This window comes from Podarcis tiliguerta (assembly GCF_965153285.1).
Source record: "Podarcis tiliguerta genome assembly, chromosome: Z".
Classification (NCBI taxonomy): domain Eukaryota; kingdom Metazoa; phylum Chordata; class Lepidosauria; order Squamata; family Lacertidae; genus Podarcis; species Podarcis tiliguerta.
This window is the reverse complement of record NC_139553.1, coordinates 39,486,811-39,506,932: the sequence shown is the minus strand read 5'-3', so window position 1 is coordinate 39,506,932 and position 20,122 is coordinate 39,486,811. Positions and strand designations below refer to the sequence as shown.

General features: G+C 44.3%; 1 protein-coding gene across 3 annotated transcripts in view; it reads right to left on the bottom strand.

Annotated features, from left to right (window-relative positions):
* Positions 1-18,710, bottom strand: part of LAMP2 (lysosomal associated membrane protein 2) — a 30,494-nt gene extending 11,784 nt beyond the window's left edge. Inside the window, exons 1-9 of one of the 3 annotated variants that reach the window (XM_083422333.1) lie at positions 18,515-18,708; positions 13,353-13,471; positions 11,749-11,959; positions 10,955-11,116; positions 9,864-10,177; positions 9,020-9,133; positions 7,821-7,887; positions 6,761-6,928; positions 4,552-4,997 (exon numbers count right to left, since the gene is read on the bottom strand). In XM_083422333.1, the coding sequence (XP_083278459.1) occupies positions 4,858-4,997; positions 6,761-6,928; positions 7,821-7,887; positions 9,020-9,133; positions 9,864-10,177; positions 10,955-11,116; positions 11,749-11,959; positions 13,353-13,471; positions 18,515-18,596 (1,377 nt within the window). In that variant the 5' untranslated portion in view covers positions 18,597-18,708 and the 3' untranslated portion in view covers positions 4,552-4,857. Of the gene's footprint in view, positions 1-4,551; positions 4,998-6,760; positions 6,929-7,820; positions 7,888-9,019; positions 9,134-9,863; positions 10,178-10,954; positions 11,117-11,748; positions 11,960-13,352; positions 13,472-18,514 lie in introns of those variants that run through there. The other 2 variants (XR_014506939.1, XM_083422334.1) reach the window with 2 other exon arrangements.
* Positions 18,711-20,122: the final 1,412 nt, after the last annotated feature.

Below are 20,122 nucleotides of genomic sequence, written 5' to 3'. Positions count from 1 at the left end.
AACTGTTGGGGTGCCGGACTATTGCCCCTCCAGATGTTGGACAACTCCCATCAGCATGAGAGCTAGCTTTCACCAACAGCTGGAGGATCAAAAGTTCCCTGTCCCTGCTATGACATTATTGGGATTGTGACTGTAAAAACGAGCAGACTGTAAAAATGAGCAGATAATTCTGCTGCCCCAAGAAGCAACGCCTACGTATACTTTAAAAACCACCCTTTTTATACTGGACATGCATAGGAGTGCACTAGTTCACTTTCAGAGTGCCTGTGATTTTCTGGAGCTAGCTTAAAACAACTGAAAGGAGCTTCTCTTACTACTATGAGCATTTCCAGGATCTGCAGCCTAATCCCAGACATGCTGATTTGAAAGCTTTGCCTCTACTTCAGCAATACTTCAAGCACAAGGTAAGACAGCTCAGCCTTAAGCCCATTTAGGCAGGAGATGGGGAACCAATCACCATTCAGATGTTCGGTTGCTGGGCTCCCACTCCCCTCTTCCATGGCCAGGGCTTCTGGAAGCTGCAGTCCAATAGCATATGGAAGAGCACAGGTTGCCCATGCCTGATTTAGACCATGCACATCTTATGGCAAGGCTAACGATTGTCCTAATGCTACTCTCCAGGGATGTGGCTGCCCTGAAAGTGTCCTAACAGCAGCCCAAATCTTAGCTCCAAGTGAGTGCCCAGATACAGACAGTAAGTCATACATGTGTACCTTCCCGGATACCACCTAGCCTGAGGAGGTTTCAGGGTAGTTTTGAAGGACACCAGCTAGTTTATACACCTGATGCCTCCAAGCCAAAGAAGGAAGGACTTGGCCCCACATTCCAATCCTCCATACAGAAGGCAGCTTGGCCATGCTAGCTGCAAGCCACCATTTTATACAATGCAACTGCTAAATAGTACAAGCACACCCTAATTGAGTGAATCAAGCTGCCCTGATATATACTATACGGACACTGTAATATGGGTCCAACTATTAATGCTGCAAATTCTATGCCCAAGCGAGTGCTTTCAGAACATCTGAGCATGCAGGGTTCAGCTATTAACATGGTTTTCCCCATCTCTTCTTGTTTCTTTTCAGATAGGATAAAAATATGGTATTAAAGACATCTAAGTGTATAAAGAGGATTTGTGGAGAGGCAGAATCTAGACAATATTATAGTCTGCACTGGAATGAATCTTAGGAGTCTAATCCTAACTACAATCCAGTCGTGCGTAGCTTACATATTTAAACTCTGCAGGATTGCAAAAGCTGCATGTAAGTGTGTCCTGCTGAATGAGCTCAAGGTCCAGCTTGCCCAGGATTATTTACTCTGTCTGGTCTACTTAGTCTACCTTTTAGCCATCTCTGCTTTTAGAGCCAACTTTTGGACTTGCAATCATGTTAGTTAAAAATAGCAAGGAAGGATTTGCCAGGCCCACAGAACATGGGGAGTGGAGGTTTAACCTTTTCCTCTCATGCCATGGTCCTGATGTCCCCACTCTGTTATTTTTAACTGATGCATCAGCCCTCGCAGGGAAGTCTGCACTGGTGCCAACAGAGGCTTTTCTGTCCAGACCAGGAGCAACTTTTTAGGGTTCTTAAATTTCTCAGGATTGCATCAGGGAGGAAAAGTTTTAAACCTCCCCATCTTCTGCGATCCTCATATGCTTCCCCCTGCCCTCACAAGCGTTTGCTATTTTTAACTGCGAGTGATGAGTTTATGTCGTCTGGCTTAGCCCTTACAGCAGTAGCTTTCAAACTGTGTTCCAGGAAAATGGAGAAAGAGGCGACCGTGGAGTTTCAAAAATGGAGATAAGACAAGGGACAAAGCATTCTTGAGTGACGGTTTCCCCACCACTACAGATCATCCTCTACGCTGTGCAAAGCAGACACAGGATGCATTATACGGTGCAGTTGAAAGAGAGTGGACAGCAGCCCCTCACCCCAATCTGTGGGTATACTAGGACTTCTGTAGGGTTTCCGTGATAGATGCACCAATAATTCAATCAGCAGGTAAGTTACCTGGAAGGAGCCATCTGGAAAACCATAGCTTTATAGTAACACATAATCTACTGTCCAAGCTCAGAGAGAGGGCAAAGGTGCTTGAGGAGACTTTCCAGAAAAGCTTTTCAATCAAGCAATGTGACCAAGCTTCATTAGGAACAGAAGATTCTTTATTAAAGCATTTTGTGCACAGACAATCAAGTCCTTACGTAGAAATACAATTATATAAGAAAGACAGTGGCTTCAACAGATTAAAGCAGACATTAAAGTTTCAGGTGTTTTAACACAAACCAGTCACTTTGAAGCTGTACAGATTTTAAGTAGAAAAGCTCGTGTGCTTAGCAGAAGCATTTCTATACCTTCAAGATGAAGGTGTGCACTTTGCTTAGCTTTCCAGGACACATTTTTGCCATCATTTCTGACCCTCTGTGTCTGGTCTAAATCTGTTATGGCATATGTGCAATGACAAATTGCTATGACAAATTCAGTAAGCTGGTACATGTTAACACAAACACACATGCAAAAATCATCAAATTGCCAAGCCAAGGAAAGACTTTTCTAGCAGACAGCTCACAAGAGTGAATTAAGCAAGTTGATTTATGTTTGGAGGAGGAAACACAAGCAGATAAATTGCAGCATGGGTGGGGATTGCCACCTTGTTCTCTTCATTCTTAACATAATGAGCCACAAGGGCTAAAGGGCCACAGTGAATTAATCCTTGATTTAAGGGGAATCCCACTCTTATTCATCTAGGCTAGAGGATTCCAAACCGAGGTGGTTCTGAACAGGCACAGTTTAAACTCTCAGAACTTATGGTTCATTTTTGGAGGGCACTCTACATATTTAGAGAATCAATTGTTGCAGAAACTCTACATATTTCAGTGGTCTTTTATGTAACTAAATCTCTTACTGGAAACTTGAGTAGTACCGTATTTTTCGCCCTATAGGACACACTTTTTCCCTGCCAAAAACGAAGGGGAAATGTGTGTGCGTCCTATGGGGCGAATGCAGGCTTTCGCTGAAGCCTGGAGAGCGAGGGGGGTCGGTGCGCACCGAACCCTCTCGCTTTCCAGGCTTCAGGAAGTTATCTGCTAGCCATGGGAGACCCGGCTCTCCCATGGCTAGCGGAGACCTTGCCAGCACCCAGAAGCTTGGGGCGCGCTGAGCTCCGCACGCACCAAGCTTCGGGATTGGCGCAGCGCTCCGCTAGCCCTGGGAGAGCCGCGCGGCTCTCCCAGGGCTAGCAGAGACCTTGCCGGCACCCAGAAGCTTGGGGCATGCTGAGCTCCGCACGCCCCAAGCTTCGGGATTAGCGCAGCGCTCTGCTAGCTGTGGGAAACCTGCGCGGCGCCGCGCGGCTCTCCCAGGGCTAGCAGAGACCTTGCCAGCACCCAGAAGCTTGGGGTGCGCTGAGCTCCGCACGCCCCAAGCTTCGGGATTGGCGCAGCGTTCTGCTAGCTGTGGGAAACCTGCGCGGCGCCGCGCGGCTCTCCCAGGGCTAGCAGAGACCTTGCCAGCACCCAGAAGCTTGGGGCGCGCTGAGCTCCGCACGCCCCAAGCTTTGGGATTAGCGCAGCGTTCTGCTAGCTGTGGGAAAGCCACGCGGCTCTCACACGGCTAGCGGAGACCTTGCCGGCACCCAGAAGCTTGGGGCGCGCTGAGCTCCACATGCCCCAAGCTTCGGGATTAGCGCAGCGCACCTGGGGGGGAAATATAAATTTTTTCCTTTATTTCCCCCCCAAAAAACTAGGTGCGTCCTATGGGCCGGTGCGTCCTATGGGGCGAAAAATACGGTACATTGTACACCAAAGTCATTTCCTGCAAAATGTAGAGCAGAAATTTATTTTTGATCACGTTTTCTCACCCTGCCCAAGGCAGTATACTTCAGGTAGCAGCTTGCCTCAAATGAAGTGATAACCATGGATCTTATTTTTTTAATATCCAAGGTTGAATAACCAAGAACATAGTTTTCATTTTAGCACACAAGTAAGTATAAACAGACTTTTAACAGCTTCAAGCCACTATCAATGGCTGCAGTGGAACCAAAAGACTTTTAACAGCAAGCCCAGTTATTTGCTGTAAAAGTTAAGGGCACTTTGAGCTCTGATTCTCTCTCTTTTTTATTTTTAAGAAAGGAATGAGAATGCTAAGATGAAGGGTTCCTCCTCTATCCCTGCAGATAGTAAGAAAGCAATACTAAGCCCCCGCAAGATCCAGCTCTGCAGTTTTCCAAATGACCAGGTAGGACAGGACAGTAATTAGGATTTACAAGCTTCAGAAGTTACTAGTGCCATGGTGCTAGTAAATGAAAAGCTTTTACATCCTTGCCGGCATTATTCAGGTTTGCTTGGGCTGAGGTGGCTACAAAGGGATTTTAATTGCTGAATGCCATGAGCTGGAAAAATGCTGCTTAAGCACTACACAGCTCCCCTGGCTGGTATCCTAGGCTACAGTCACCAAGTCAGCCAGGTTACCTTTCAGTTGTAAAGGATGGAGTGTACAAAGCAGTAAGCTTTTCCATGCTGCTCTGATATTCTAAGTGGGTCACCCTAAGTGTAATTCCTTTTTGTACCATTGCCTGTTTTGCAGGTATATTTCCACACATGAAATTCGCACACAAACGTATTTGCAAGGTTAACTTTCCATGGGCTGGTTTTGCCATGACCATTAGTCAGTCCCAATACATTTTTATGATGTCCTTATTATGCTTAGAAGAGGTACGTTCTTGATCGTGTTTTGTTTTGGGGGGCCATCTCCACAGTTTTAAGGAGGAGAGAATCGTGGACCTTTTTGGTGGCTGGTTTCCATTTGGGAGCTTGCACTTTTCTTTAGACATCGCAGCCAAAGCCAAGAACAAGTCACACAAAATTTACAAGGTTTGATATCCGGGTTGGCTTTGTCTTCTGCCAAGCGCGTAAGCAATCACTACAAGCATAATCAAGCCCATAAGACCAGCGCCAACTATAACTGGGATTAGATAGGTGTCATCATCCAGCAAACATTCTCGTGCTGTAGACAAGAAAGGTGGGAGAAAATATATATATGATGTCTGCCAAGAGCTATGCCTTCGCCTTTGTGCGAGCAGCATTACAATCCCACATGCTAGAATTCTGGCCTTTGGTCTGACAAACAACCAAGTCATCCCAACCCTCTCTAGACTTGGAAAACAGAAGATTTATTAGATGACCAAAACGATTCAAAATTTGCAGATGTATGCCTGAAGTTGCTAAGCTTACAAGAAAATTTTGTTAGAAATCAAATGCTTGCCATAAGAACATTAAAAAGAATCCCGATGGATCAGCCCAGCATCCTGTTCTTGCAGTGACCAGGAGATGCTCATGGGCAGCTCACAGGAAGTATCTGGGTGCAATAACACCCTGCTGTTTACAGCAACTGGTATTCAGAAGCATACAGCTTCTGGGAGTGGAGGGAGAATGTAGGCATCAGGGTTGGCAGTCACAGGCAGGCTTATCCTTCATTAACTTGTCTAATCCCCCCTTTTAAAGCCAACAATTTTCACCTTAGATGACTGATGGAAATACCAAAAGGCCTCATTTCCTAGCACTAGTTTAGATCAAGGGTTGAATTCAGGCACTGGGACGCTGGTTCATCCAATTAAATTAAAATCTTTCGTCTATAGAAAGCATTTTGTGGGTATGGAGAATGAAGCAAGTTTAGAATTCATTTTTTGGGAGCTCACAGGTAGCATGTCAAGAGTAACCCTGATTATGGCTATAAAAACTATGAATGCTATAAAGGAAAAATCTATTTTTCTATATTATAGTAGATCGATTTTTGTGGTAAATAGAAGATGCTTATTTCTAATTGTAGAACACATTATGCCCTAAAGAAATGTTATCTGATTCCTGAAATACTGGGGTTGGGGGGGGGGCAAATTTACATTTATATCTTTAATCACTATTGCTCTTGCAACATAGGTTTTTTTTTGGGGGGGGGGAGGTGACAAGCAAGTCTGCTGCCTAAAATTTATTATTCTGTAACTACCGGGCTCAAAGGCTTTTTGAAAGCTAACCATCAAGCCAGATTCAAATAAATGAATGAATAAATGAACAAATGCCACATAGAAAAAGCCTCTGCTTTTGGAGAGTCACCTGCCAATGGTTAGAGCGTGACATGCACTTGTCTGAATCAGGTTTGCTCTTTAAGATCCACTCCATCCTTCAAATAATTCCCCCTTCTCAGAAAAAAAAAAAAATAAGTGTAACCTTAGAACCACACTAACAGTACCCAAATACAATCCCAGGCCATGTCAGAACTAAAAGCTATCAGCTGAAATAAAACAGGCTTACTATTTAATTGCAAGGTTGATCTCTGCCAGGATATCCCTCCATAGAAATGGTGCAGCTGGGAGAGGGCTTTGCCCCACCTCTTACAGATCTCAAATTCAACAGCAGCAATTTAGTCAAGATATACTCACTCCCACCAACAGTACTTTTGACAAAACCTGCATTTCCATTATTTCTAGCACAGCTGTAAGTTTAACTACTGTACAATTGCTCTCTGAGAGCCAGCCAAGATACTATTCATTGCATTTTATTTTATTATCTATATATTGTAAATAATTTTAAGAGTTAAGCATAAAGCAATGTACAAGTCAAATAAAATTAAAGTTGGCTCACTTGTTGGGCTCAAGTAAACAGTGAGTTTTCTTTGCTGTTTTATACCTATCTAAAACTTTGGTCTTTAAACTCAAAAGCTTACGAAGGCTGCTTTTTTGGGGGGAGGAGATGGGGGGCGGGATTCATTCTTACCTATGGAGAACTGGCCATTCTGTACTTGAAATGGCTGGATCCTTAAGTTGAAGACGTGCAGGCTACATGAAGGAGTCACTACAAGAGTCTCCTTTTTTCGGCACATGTATGAGCTTCCGAGAGAGGCCTCCCAGAAAGTGAGATTGTCACTTGCAGCAAACTGCGTTCCTGTGGAGGAAAAAGAGGTTTTGCTTGAAGACTTGCAGGGGAACAGTTTATAAGCTCCCATTTCTAAAAGTACTACTGCAGGCCAATTTTGTTTGAGGGGGTCTATTAACTGGGAAAATTTACCTGCGGTGAAATGTGTACGAAACGAGGAGATCTGAACTGAATTTATTAGAGGACAATCAGTTTTCAAGTACAGTGGTGCCTCGCAAGACGAAATTAATTCGTTCTGCGAGTTTTTTCGTTCTGCGAGTTTTTTCGTCTTGCGAAGCACCACTGTGTATTGACGGTTTCCCGTAGGAATGCATTGGCGGTTTAAAAAAAAAAGGCGCAAGATGTTTCGTCTTACGAAGCAAGCCCATAGGGAAATCCGTCTTGCGAAGCAACTCAGAAAACGAAAAACTCTTTCGTCTTGCGAGTTTTTCGTCTTCCGAGGCATTCGTCTTGCGAGGTACCGCTGTAGTAAAATGCCATGCTCAAATTTGCTACTCCATTTGTGTGTGGCAAAACGAGGAGAACTTTGTTGATTTTGTGGGTGTCTGAATTCTGTGAACAATTTCAGAGGGAGCACCCACTTGGTTTTTTTAGGCAGTAAGGTATTTTCTCACGGTGCCTTGATGCCACAAGGTGATCTCTTGTTGACACTGCCATCTTGGGTGGCAAGGAAACAGGCACCCCAAACAAGCTGCTGCATTTTATGGCCCGTGAAATCTACCTTTCAGTTTTTGACACAAGGATACCTTTGACTCAAAGCGGAGTGGCCTTAACTTTGCATTAGCCCTAGTATGCATACAGCCAGCTAAGTACTACCAAGGTGCTGGCACACTAAAAAGTTGTTTAAATATTGTGACCAAATAAAAAGATCTGACTTAACTGCTTACAGCTAGAATCTTACCATTTACAGGGTTGGTCACAGTGACGTCCACCGCTTTCAGGTAAAATCTTTCAAAGCTTGTGTTCTTCTGTTTAAGCAAGCAATGCATCAAGTTACATATACAACCTAAAAATACCTTTGCAAAAACTTTCTAGTTCAGCATCAGACAGAATTTAAGAAATTTTAGGGGCCCCGACTTAACAATAAGCCACCACTAGCATTAATAAATCTGAGTTTTGACACTAGAGAAGCTTCTTCCCTCCTTAAAGGTAAAGGTAAAGGGACCCCTGACCATTAGGTCCAGTCGTGGCCGACTCTGGGGTTGCGGCGCTCATCTCGCTTTACTGGCCGAGGGAGCCGGCATACAGCTTCCGGGTCATGTGGCCAGCATGACTAAGCCGCTTCTGGCAAACCAGAGCAGCACACAGAAACACCATTTACCTTCCTGCCAGAGCGGTACCTATTTATCTACTTGCACTTTGACATGATTTCGAACTGCTAGGTTGGCAGGAGCAGGGACTGAGCAACAGCAGCTCACTCTGTCTCAGGGATTCGAACTGCCGACCTTCTGATCGGCAAGTCCTAGGCTCTGTGGTTTAACCCACAGTGCCACCCACGTCCCTTCTTCCCTCCTTAGTCATCTTGAAAAAGAAATTTTCTTTAATGGCTTATCACCAAGCTGCTGAACTTCTTCCTTAAAAACTAGGAGTCAAGGGCATGTGACATAGCAAGAAAAACTTAATTGCAATGCAAGGGTGGAACATCTGCCTTGCATGTAAAATGTCCCAGGAACAATCCTCAGTACCTGTAGGTAGGGCTAGGAGAGGCCCCTACTTGAAACCCTGGAGAGCTGCTGCCAGTCAGTGTAGACAGTGCTGAGCTAGATGGATGCAATTGTCTAACTCAGCATAAGGCAGCTTCCTATGTCAACCGTGCCTAGCAATACTGCTCCGACTTTGTCAACGAGCAGCAGGAGTTTTTAAAAAATAAAAGTTTGATTTCTGGTTATCCTCCTGCACTTTCATAAGAGGCACAAACAGGGATCTTAACACTCATGCGCCCCCTTCCAATACATTAACAGAGTTGTTACGCTGCTCTTGCAAGAGCGACTAACAGTAAAAGGGTGATGCAACCTGAATGGAGAAATAAGTTTTCAAGAACCTGCAATGAAGCTGAATTCATTTCCCACATATATGCACACAGAATAATGAGTTACTTACGACAGCAAAAGTTAAGACAACCACGATGTCGGTATCTGTCAGGGTGAGGACAGAAGATCTATTGCCGCAACGCCCACTAGCTGTGGTTGTGTTCGGATTAATGTTCATAAGAGTCTTTGGGAAGAACAGTGCGATATAAATTCAATAAAGAAATTTAATAAAGAAATGAAAACCCAGAGCAAACCGAAAATTAAGCCGCTCACAACGCTTCTTTCACAAGCTTCCCCACGCCCATAAAGAATGTCAAATGCTTGTTCATAAACACTGAATAGCTTCTATACTCTGTTGTAGAACCAGCCTGACTATCCAAGCAGATCAGCACTGCTAGATTCCAAAAGAATAAAAGGGGATGCTTATTTCCCCTTCCATCTTACCGTTCCAAGGAGAGTAACTGATCTAAACTGGTACCTTAACAAGCACCAGCTTCTCAGCCTTATGCACTTGGGCTCCCTCTGTGGGTGAGCTGTGCACTTACAATTTGCAGAACAGAATGCCGTCTTCAAAGGTTTTGGGAGGTCCTATTCCAAGGCACTTTCACCTGCTAAACACACACCACAAACTGCATTCCTTTCACCAAGCATACAACTATACAAGCCAGCAGTTGCAGAGCTAAAGGTGTGGGGTGGGAAGAGGATCATCCACCTTTTGATTTATGCAACACCTTACATGTTGTTGCGTTTTCTATGGCTTTCATCTGTCTTTTTGCTGTTTTATCTGCTGCTGATGGATTTTTTAAAGATAAATAAATAAATGTATTTGTTAGCGATTTATGTTTAACTTTGCTAGATGCCCTGAAACCAGAGCTTATGTGCCCAATAGATAAAGCACTGGCTGAAATAATTACCTTTGTCATGTTCAGCTGCAGCCCCATGGTTGCCAGAAGACAGACCTCGGTGTCATTTTTAACAGAGTAGGTTCCTGTGGCAGGTATCTCATCTGGTTGGCTGATGGAACGTGATGATAAAATTGTTGTGTTAGCCTCCTCTGTGGTGTCATTGGTGATGGAGGTGATATTGGTATTGGTATTAGTATTGGTATTGGTGATGGAGGTGGTATTGATGATGAAGGTGGTATTGGTGATGGAGGTGGTATCAGTGGAGCTGGTATCAGGAACAGCAGGCTCAGGGGTGACTACAGCATCTTTATCGCACACGGTCTCTGAAAAATAGAAATATATACCCTAGCAGCACAGAACTAAATTCACAGACCCTGAAGAACATCAAACTGTTCACCTATTTCCAGCTATGAAGATACTAGCAAACTATGAAGACTATCAAAGGGCCAGAACTCAGTGGCAGAACACCTGCCTTGCATGCAGAAGGTTCTTGGGTTCAATCTCCAGCATCTCCTGGTACAGCTGGAAGAGGATGCTGCCTGAAATTACAGAGAGCTGCTGCCTGCCAGTGTAGACAATAGTGAGCTGATGGACCCAATGGTCTTCCTCTGTTTACGGCAGTCTCCTATGTTCTTATAGCTTGTGCACACAAAACAGGAGACAACCAGTAAAGGCCAACTAGCAACTTTTTAAACTAGAGGACTGCCAAAGAGTAACGCTCTGGAACCACAGCAACAGAACCTATTTTCTGGAAGTGAAAAGTAAATGAAAATAAAAATGCATTTCTAGAAGAAGCAACAAGCCTCAAAAAAACCTTAGCAGTCCCCACGTCAGATCTGTAAACTCAGATAGGGAACCTGCAGCTAATCAAATACATATGCTGACTAGATAAACTGGCAAAGTTCATCAGAAGCTTTGTAAAACTGCTAGAATAGGAGTCTTTCAAACGCTGCCGGACTACAACTCCCATGATTGCAACCACTGGCCATGAAGGCTGAAGCTGATGGGAGTGGTGGTGCAACAACATCGGGAGGGCCACAGGTTCCCCAACCCCTAGGTAGAGGGGGAAAAATGTTTGCACAAGACTATAAACTACTAACTTTGGTCACTTAGGTTGCCAGACGGAAGAAAAGCCTCGAGAACGACATTCTGGAAGTTCTGTATAACACTGCCAGATTCAACGAAGTCCACATTTTGACAAATGAAAACTGTGTCTAGATTAACTGGATGCAAAGGATAGTTTGTAGAGGTGGTGATTAGTCCTATTAAAAAGAAAAAGAACAGATGCTTTTAAGACAACTGATATTATGAACATTAAAGCCAAGCAAGCAGGTCTTTGTGTGTCTCAGGTACATAGTTGTAATTTTGGCTACAAAAAGCTCTGTGGTTAAATTGAAGGCTAACCAATATGGCATAAGCCATAATATCATCATCACACCTCTTTAAAACAGAGACGTCAAGGCAGCAAGACCATCCTAGCTAGAGTTGCAGGGAGGTGGCAATTGTTGGAGGGGAGCAAGAATAGCAGTGGGCTTAGGACTGGGATCATGGAAACAGAGTGCCACTTTTGATACTTTTTTTATTATAGAAAATCTCTGCCCTTGCCCAGGTGCCACCACAGGGACTTCTGGGCCACATGGTGGAAAGGAGCAGCAATTATAGGCTGGAATTCTACAAAGCTTTGCAATATAACGCTTACTATGTAATATCCTCATCCATGGAACTTTCGCAAATATAAAGTTGTGCAATTTTTTCAAGTAATGAATCAATTTTGCTGTAAACTTGAATTATTCAGCCTCTGAATTTTAAAAAAGGCCTTTCTTTCTAAAGTGAGGAGTTCACCCTGTTAAGAGCTGCAAGAACTATTGCAGGGTAACTTGGAATGCCACCTTACCTTTCATTTTAGCATCTGGAAACAGTGCTGTATCATTGGTGTTGTAGGTGAAGGAGATGATCCCTTGATAGGTGTCGTTTGTTTTCGTGAAGCTGATATTCCAAGAATGACCTTCTCCAAACTCTATTGCTAGCACAGGGCCAGATATTTCGTTGTCACAACTGCTTCCATCATACCTTACATGTTCAGGGAACGTAAGAACTGTGTTTTTCTGAAACATTTTGAAGAAAACAGACAGCAGTCACTGACCAGTACTCCCAGTATCAGCAGGAGGACTTTTGTCTTTTTTCTAGAAAGCGCCATCTATATACAGTCATACCTTGGTTTTTGAACAGCTTAGTTCCTGAACATTTTGGCTCCCGAACGTCACAAACCCGGAACATCCTACAGGGCTTCTGATTGGCTACTCTTGCAGCCAATCAGAACCCATGCTTTGGTTTCTGAACATTGTGAAAGTCGAATGGACAACTGGAACGGATTCCATTCGACTTCCAAGGTACGACTGTATTGTACTTGAGTTTTGGAAGAGAATTCAAGTTCTCCTACCTATATCCAAGATAATCCCTTTTGTTAGATTTGGTACATCCATTTAAATGCAACCCATTTACTGCATTGGTTTTAAGCCGATTTTAAAGGGATTTTTCTTCCAGGGTGTTGCTAAGAATGGTGCTGTGCAGTTGTGGGGAACCTCTGGCCAGTGAGTGGACCTACCTAGGCCCACCAGATTCCTCGCATTTGGCCTGTAGGGCATTTGGGGAGGGAAACCACACCTATCTGCCAATCACCCAGCATCAATGTAGAACAACTAAAGCAATCTCTCTTGTCTCTTATATAAGCTCTCTGCCTGTTCTTCTGAGACTAAATGACAGCATTTTCCCCACCCCAGCACTGGGGTAGGTAGAAATGCTGCCTTTTACAATTCATGAGCAAGTATAGGGGCTTATCTCGGAATTTAGCGCTATGATGCTTAGTGCTAGATGGGGAGATAAAATCCCTCTCTCTCTTTAGAGATCTTGTCTAAACAGGGATGTCTCTTGTCACCTCCACCCCAGTGTTGGAGTGGGGGAGGCTAAAATTACCGGTTGTGGCTGCATGTATGCATTTGTTTGCTTGCCTATGAGAAAGTGTATGTATAGGGGGGTGGGCCCTGAATGCTTGATGCAGGTGCCTGGGGGAGGTAGAAGTACATGTATTTGGGGGGAGGGAGACGTTGAGGGTTGGCCAAGCTTCAATCAAACCCTAAAGCTGCAACAAACACTACCATCAGGATTGTAGAACCCAGGTCTGCTGTACTGAGACTGGAAAGAACCAGGCTGAAACCCTATGACCAGTTATGAAGCTCCCTAGATGACTTTGGGTCAGTCACCATCACCTAAGAGAAGAGTGGGATATTAAATTTAGCAAGAATTTTTTTAACACTAGTAGGTATATCTTGCTCGTGCTGAAATAGCATCTTAATTAGGAATTAAAGTGGATTGCTAATATATTTTAGCATTAAGATACCCAAATAGGAACTATTCATGGCACATACTTAATATGGAAACATATGTTTACACACACATACACTAGATTTTGAAAGTTTCAATAACAGGTTAGATACTTACATATTCATTGTGTTCAGTTTCATATGTTATAGAGATGTTCATAATCCATTTTCCAAATAGGCATGTCTCATTGGATGCATCTTTCACTTCTACATCCACAGCATAAGCCTGGTAAACAACTAGAATATTGTTTGCTCATTAGACAATGTGTTATAATCATCTCTAGAAACTCACACTTTGCATTCAGGCTTACACTTTGACAGGCTTACATTTTTACACAATAAAATGGTCCTGAATAATCCTCTGCAGCAGCACATGACAGAGGGACATTAGCAGTGGTAAGCAAGCTGTCTTTCAGAGGAACACCATCACTGATCTTACTGGGGGAACTCCAAAATGCCTCTGTGGGACCTCAGTGCTTTTGGGTAGCATTTTGTGTGAGCCACTTCTTTAGAGACACAGAGCCTCTTGTGCTAGCAGAAAGGGAAAACTGGGTTTCAAAAGCAGACAGACTGAAATTAGCGGACCTAGATTAGTCATGTTCATTTTCGATGGGTCTGCTCTGTGTAGGACTAACACTGGATACATTACATTTGCACTTGCAGCATTACAAAGCAGAACCCATTTCTACGGTTTGCATTTGTCCATCTGTCCCTTTCATTTGTCCATTCTTTATTCATTAATGATGTGCAGATATAATTAGAAGGAAAGGGGAGCAAGGAGAGATGTGGTCAATTAAGGGGTGGGAAATATGAAATGCTTTTCCACCTTGCCCCAAAGAGGCTTCCAAAGAGCTTTAGAGCACTCCCAGCTGTTAACCTCAATGCTTGCTTGTATACAGCAGTGAGTAGATGGTCCTTTACTCCAGGAGAACGAGTAGGAGAAGGGATTAAAGAAGCCTTCTTGGGAGAAAGTAGCTCAAGTACCCAAAGAGTGGATGAGTGTAGGATAAGAGCCGTAGATACAAGGGGATTTTGTTGGAAACCCAATGCATAGACCTAGGTCCACTCACCTATCCCAATCACCTATCCAAAAAGGCAACACATTGGGGTTCACCATTTAAGTGAACTTAGAAGTATTCATTCTGTTTTCTTGCCAAGTACAGGGCAGCCTGAGAAGTCTTATTAACTACATTAAGCTTGCAAAATAATATTACCTGCTAAAGCCATTATTATAAGGCATGATAACATGCCCATCAACTTTAAATAAAAACACATTCCCTATCTAATCCCAACCAAGGCACATCATACATTCTTACAGAACAGGAAGTGTAGGTTAGTGTTATGAAATGTGTGTCAAGGGATGGTTGCTTGTCTGAAGCCGTCTACCAGATATCTGGACATGGTGATATTTAAACAAAGGTCTGAATCACCACATTTAAACAAAACAAAACACACCTGCAGGCAGTATTTATATCAAGCGTTTTTAAAGGTAACTAAAGTGGAAGAAACAGTTCTTCTGCAGCTTTCCCCATTCCAACAGCCTTCAGATCCTGCTGGACTCTGATTCCCATCAGCCCCAGCCAGCATGGGCCATGGTCAGGAATGATGGGATCTGTAGTGCAAAACATCTGGAGGTCAACAGGTTGAGAAGGCTGTTGTAGAAGCACGGATTTCAATTTTACAACCATTTGTTCACAAGCATGCTTTCTCTCCTCCCCTTTCCCAGCTGCCAACACCCACATCAAAATTTATTCTGGAAGAATGATCACTACATTTGTAATACCCACTGTTATTCTTTCCATGGCTACAAGCTTAGCATTTGTAACTGTGACTTGCAACTGTGACTTCCTACTGTTGATGGAAGACACAGAGTATGCCAGATCTTTAGGGCGGAATAATGACACTACAGTACATGATCTTTTAAAGAAGGCAATAGGTATGCATTTCAGCTGGTCATCTGAAGAGGGGCCATTTGTCATTGAAACTGTTTCTCTGTGCTATGAGTTTAACTTTCTGGTAAGCGGTCTCCAAAGAAACCAGCTTTCTCTTTTGCTTAAGAGAAAACCACAAAGTGAGTGACGCATGAGAGTATGTTTGCTTCTGGATCTTTACAGTGAGTAAACCTTAGTCCTGTTCCCGCATGTCTTGGGAGCCTGGGAATGACTGGGGACTTTGGTTCACCAAATGCAAGAGCATCAACATAGAACCCCAAGGTTCTTCTGAAGTCACTGTATTTCAACCAGCTAACTCTTTTGTAAGAGATCTTGACTGATAAAACATTGCTGCAACATACTCAAGCCATGTTTAACTCATATGTAGGTATGGGAAAGCTTCACGTTTCGCTTCTTAAACTAGGACATGTTGCTGCCTTAAGCCAAATTAGAACAATGGTCTATCCATCACAGTAGTTGCCTTTTCTGGCAACAGCTCTTCAGACTCTTTCTCAAGAGCCTTTAAACTGGATTTGTGAGGAATCTCTGTGCATACATTGCAGATGCTCTAACCCCCAAGCTATGACCCCCTGAAGACTATGTCCTGCTCTTAGCAGACAGCAATGCCTTAGTGCCATGTCAAGTGTTTAAAGAACATCTACACATATAACAAAACATTGTTTTCTGCACTCTCATTAAGGTAGCAAAGTGCAATACCCCCACTTTTTTAGTTTACCATTTGAGAGGAGCACTTCACGGGCCCATCTCAAAATCTGCATCCAGGTAACCATGCTTTTAATTGGGCAAGCTATGGACTGTTCAGACGTTCACAGCCTGACTAACATTTAATCATGTTTACTGGAGAGCAAATTCAGCAAGGCTTACTTCTTGGGGGCAATAACGCTTAGGACTACAATCTTAGCATTTCGGAGTTAGCTTTGCTGCCCTGTCGTTATTTGAAAAGAAAATAAATACTTATCTTCAGTTTTTCTTCAGTGCTTTTAAGAATATGCTTTAGAAGTTATAATTCCAAGGTTTCTATTTTTTAATTAGCTGGAGCCACCTCTGGAGCCTTACTTGCCTGAGAAGCAGGTTAGAATTTTCAAAGGGCTAGGAAGATATAATACGTCAACCTATTTCCAAAATGGCTCCTTACCTGACCTTTACCTTTCAGATATTCCTCTGCCCCATGCTCCAGCTCTCCCCATCCCGAATACACCCCAACTTTTTGACTCCTGGCACAGTTCACTCCTGATCCCAAAGTTCACTTTTAGCAAGGAAGAACAGCAGTTACCCAATTTCCTGCATTTCTGCACACCCCACTGTGCTGAGCACATCTCCCACGGGAAAGAGGCAAGTCTCAACTTAGGCAGAGGACGCAACAACTGATCTTGATGAGCATCCACACAAATCAAATGACTGAATACCCTCCCAATAGAGAGATGGAAGAAGGCAACTGACAACTGAATCACTCAGCTGCCCTCAAGGTACAGGGCACACACCAGCAGAGTTCTCCTGGGAGGCTAACAAGCCCTGCCAGGTAATGCAGAGACATACAACACAGGCCATCTCCTTCCCTGGAGTAGCCAATGTTGATGTGCACCTCAGCATCACTAGCAGCAGTGGTCCATTCCTGTTCAATATAGAGCATAGATCAGGGGTCTGCAACCTTTAAGACAAAAAGAGCCACTTGGACCCATTTCCGAAGAGAAAAAAAAACTGGGAGCCGCAAAACCATTGCGACATTTAAAACAACTATATCTCCGGAGCCGCAATCTGACAGTGTGCAGGAAGGTGACGTCGGGACGGTGCGTGACTAACGCACGCACCACCCCCATGCGACGTCACAGCAAGTACAGCACCCGCCACAGTGGGGAGTGTCAGGGCGCACAATGCGCCTCCTCCCCTCGCTAGTATCCACCCCGGAGCCGCGGCAAAGGTGTAAAAGAGCCACATGCGGCTCCGGAGCCGCGGGTTGCAGACCCCTGGCATAGATAGACCAAACCCCACATCCCCAATAATGAACAACTGAGGGAAGCAAGTAAGCCTGGAACACCCACTCAAGCAAGGGTGTAACAGGTGAGTCTCCTCTGAAGACAGCCCATTCTGCTAAATTCAGCAGCTGAATATCCAGGATGCACTAGTTGCAGAGAGGAAGGCTGGACAGCTGAGATAGCCCAGGAGGTAGAGCATGAAGATCTTAACTTATCTACGCAGCTGCAAATAAAATAATAAATAATAATTTATTATTTGTACCCCGCCCATCTGGCTGGGTTTCCCCAGCCACTCTGGGCGGCTTCCAACAAAGATAAAAAATACACTAAAATGTCACATTAAAAACTTCCCTGAACAGGGCTGCCTTCAGATGTCTTCTGAATGTCAGGTAGTTGTTTTTCTCTTTGACATCTGATGGGAGGGCGTTCCACAGGGCGGGCGCCACTACCGAGAAGGCCCTCTGCCTGGTTCCCTGTAACTTGGCCTCTCGCAGTGAGGGAACCGCCAGAAGGCCCTCGGAGCTGGACCTCAGTATCCGGGCAGAACGATGTGTTGAAAGTGCAATATACAAATGTGATACTACATGGCAACAACAAGCTATGCAAAATTCAGTGTATTTTTCAAAAAATAATAATTGTTATTAAAAAATGCATCTTCACAGAGTTTTTTTAATATGTGTGTAGATTCCACCTGAGGTTCAAGCCCCATGTTGGGCAAAGGATTCTAGCACTGCAGGAGATTGGACTAGATTACTTTCATGGTCCCTCCCAACTCTACAATTCTATCATTAATTCATTGCTTCCTGCACTGAAAGGGGTTGGACTAGATGACCCTCGGGGCCCCTTCCAACTCTAACAATTCCAATATTAAGATTCCTGAAGGGGGCCAACAGGCACCCTCCCAGCTTGAGGCTCGCAAGTCATTTCAAGAGCTTTCAAGAGTTCTCCAGCAGCTCAAAAAACCCAGATGCTACTTCTATCAACACAGTATTATTATTGTTGTTGTTGTTGTTGTTGTTGTTGTTGTTATTGTATCAACACAATGGCGATGGACACAAAGCAGTCTGGTGACTCACAAAGAAGCCCAACAAGCACCCTCCGGGCTTCAGTCTGGGTTCTCTGCGGTGCAGTGTGCGCGCGTCTGGTTGTAAACACCAGAAGGCTGCTGGTTCGAAACCACCCAGGGGCATCTGTGGGCGGGATTCCCGCATATTGCAAGGTGGTTGGACTAGATGGCCCTTGCGGGTCCCTTCCAGCTCTTTTTTTGGTGGGGCGGGTTGTCTATCCAATCCCACTGCCCCTCCCCCCCCCCGCAGCCGTTTCAGCCCCGCTTTCCTCCCAGAGCCGGCGCTCACCTGATCCCTCGAGCAAGAAGAGGACGAGGGCGCAGAAGAGAGGGCGCGGGAGGCGACCGGCGGCTGAGCTCTGCGTCTCCATGCCGGCGGCGGAGAAGCGGCTTCCTCGGAGCCGGAAGAAACGAGCGGGCAGGCGCAGGTGGCGACGGCGACCTCGATGCCAGTCACCTGAGTAGAGCGAGCGAACGGGGCGGGGGAGGGAGGAGGAGGAGTCGCTGGGCGTGGCCTCGCGGCGGCAGCCAATCACGACGCCGACCCCGCCCCGCCACCGTCTTTGTGGTTCACAGCCTCAGCCGCTTCTCCGGCAACCAGCAAGGGAGGGTGACGTTGGGCTGCGCGTGATTGTTTACAGGCTGTCATCCTCTTCTCTTCCTCACTGTTGCTGTTAAGAGTGTCTTTGTTTATTAAACTCCGCCTGACGGGACTCGAGGCGACTTACTGATTAAAAAAAAAGAACCGCTAACGGTTCTTAATAGAATTAAGACGGTACATACGGATATAAAATCTGTTTACAACGTAAAATAATTTTAATAAAACCAGCCCATTCATTAAGCCCTGTACCAAGCCCGCCCTATCTCCTCTTTCACGTTGTTAAAAGCTTTTTTTGAGGGGCTTATAAAAGGGAAGGGGAAGCGCTATAAAAAGGGTAAGACACAGAGATCGGTTTTGTTTTAAATGATAAAGCAACAACACGCACCTGTAACTCTAGGTTGGTACCGCTTTCCTGTATTTTACACTGGAAGCGCCTGGGGGCAGGGACCTTTTCCTCTTAGGTTAGGCAAAAGAAATATTATAGGCATATTAAATACACCTAACCTCTCATTTATTTTATTTAATAAAATCTGTATATCACTTGATTGTAGTAAAACCAAGTGGTTTGCAAGAGATACTAAAAAGTATACACAAAAAACCCCAGTTAGCTCTGGCAGTTTCACCAAGGCTATCCCATGACATTCCCAGAGCCATAATGCGTGTATACAGGTGAAACTAAAAAAAAAAATTAGAATATCATGGAAAAGTTCATTTGTTTCAGTAATTCAATTTAAAAGGTGAAACTAACATATGAGATGGACTCATGACATGCAAAGCGAGATATGTCAAGACTTTATTTTTTATAATTATGATGGTCATGGCATACAGCTGATGAAAACCCCAAATTAAGAATCTCAGAAAATTAGAATATTAAATGAAATCTACAAAACAAGGACTGCAAATAGAGCAATATTGGACCTCTGAGAAGTAGAAGCATGCATATATACATTTTCCCCCTTCAAAATATAGTCTGGCCCCCCACATGGTCTGAGGGATGGTGGACTGGCCACCTGCTGAAAAAGTTTGCTCACCCCTGAGCTAAATTCTACTCAGAGCAAACCTGAGTAAGTCGCGCTATTTCTAATTTGAGTGGTTCTCCCGAGTATGGATGACATGCTACGCCTAAACAGCACGGTGATAACAAGAACCAAGAGTGGTGCTTTGAAAGAAAGTCAACCAAACAATTAAACCAAACAAACCACAGAGAGAAAATGCTGAGTTATAAGACACATCCTGCTGCCCACTGTCCCGTCACGTGCAGCTTCTGTAATAACTGCAAATAAAGGGGCTGATGTT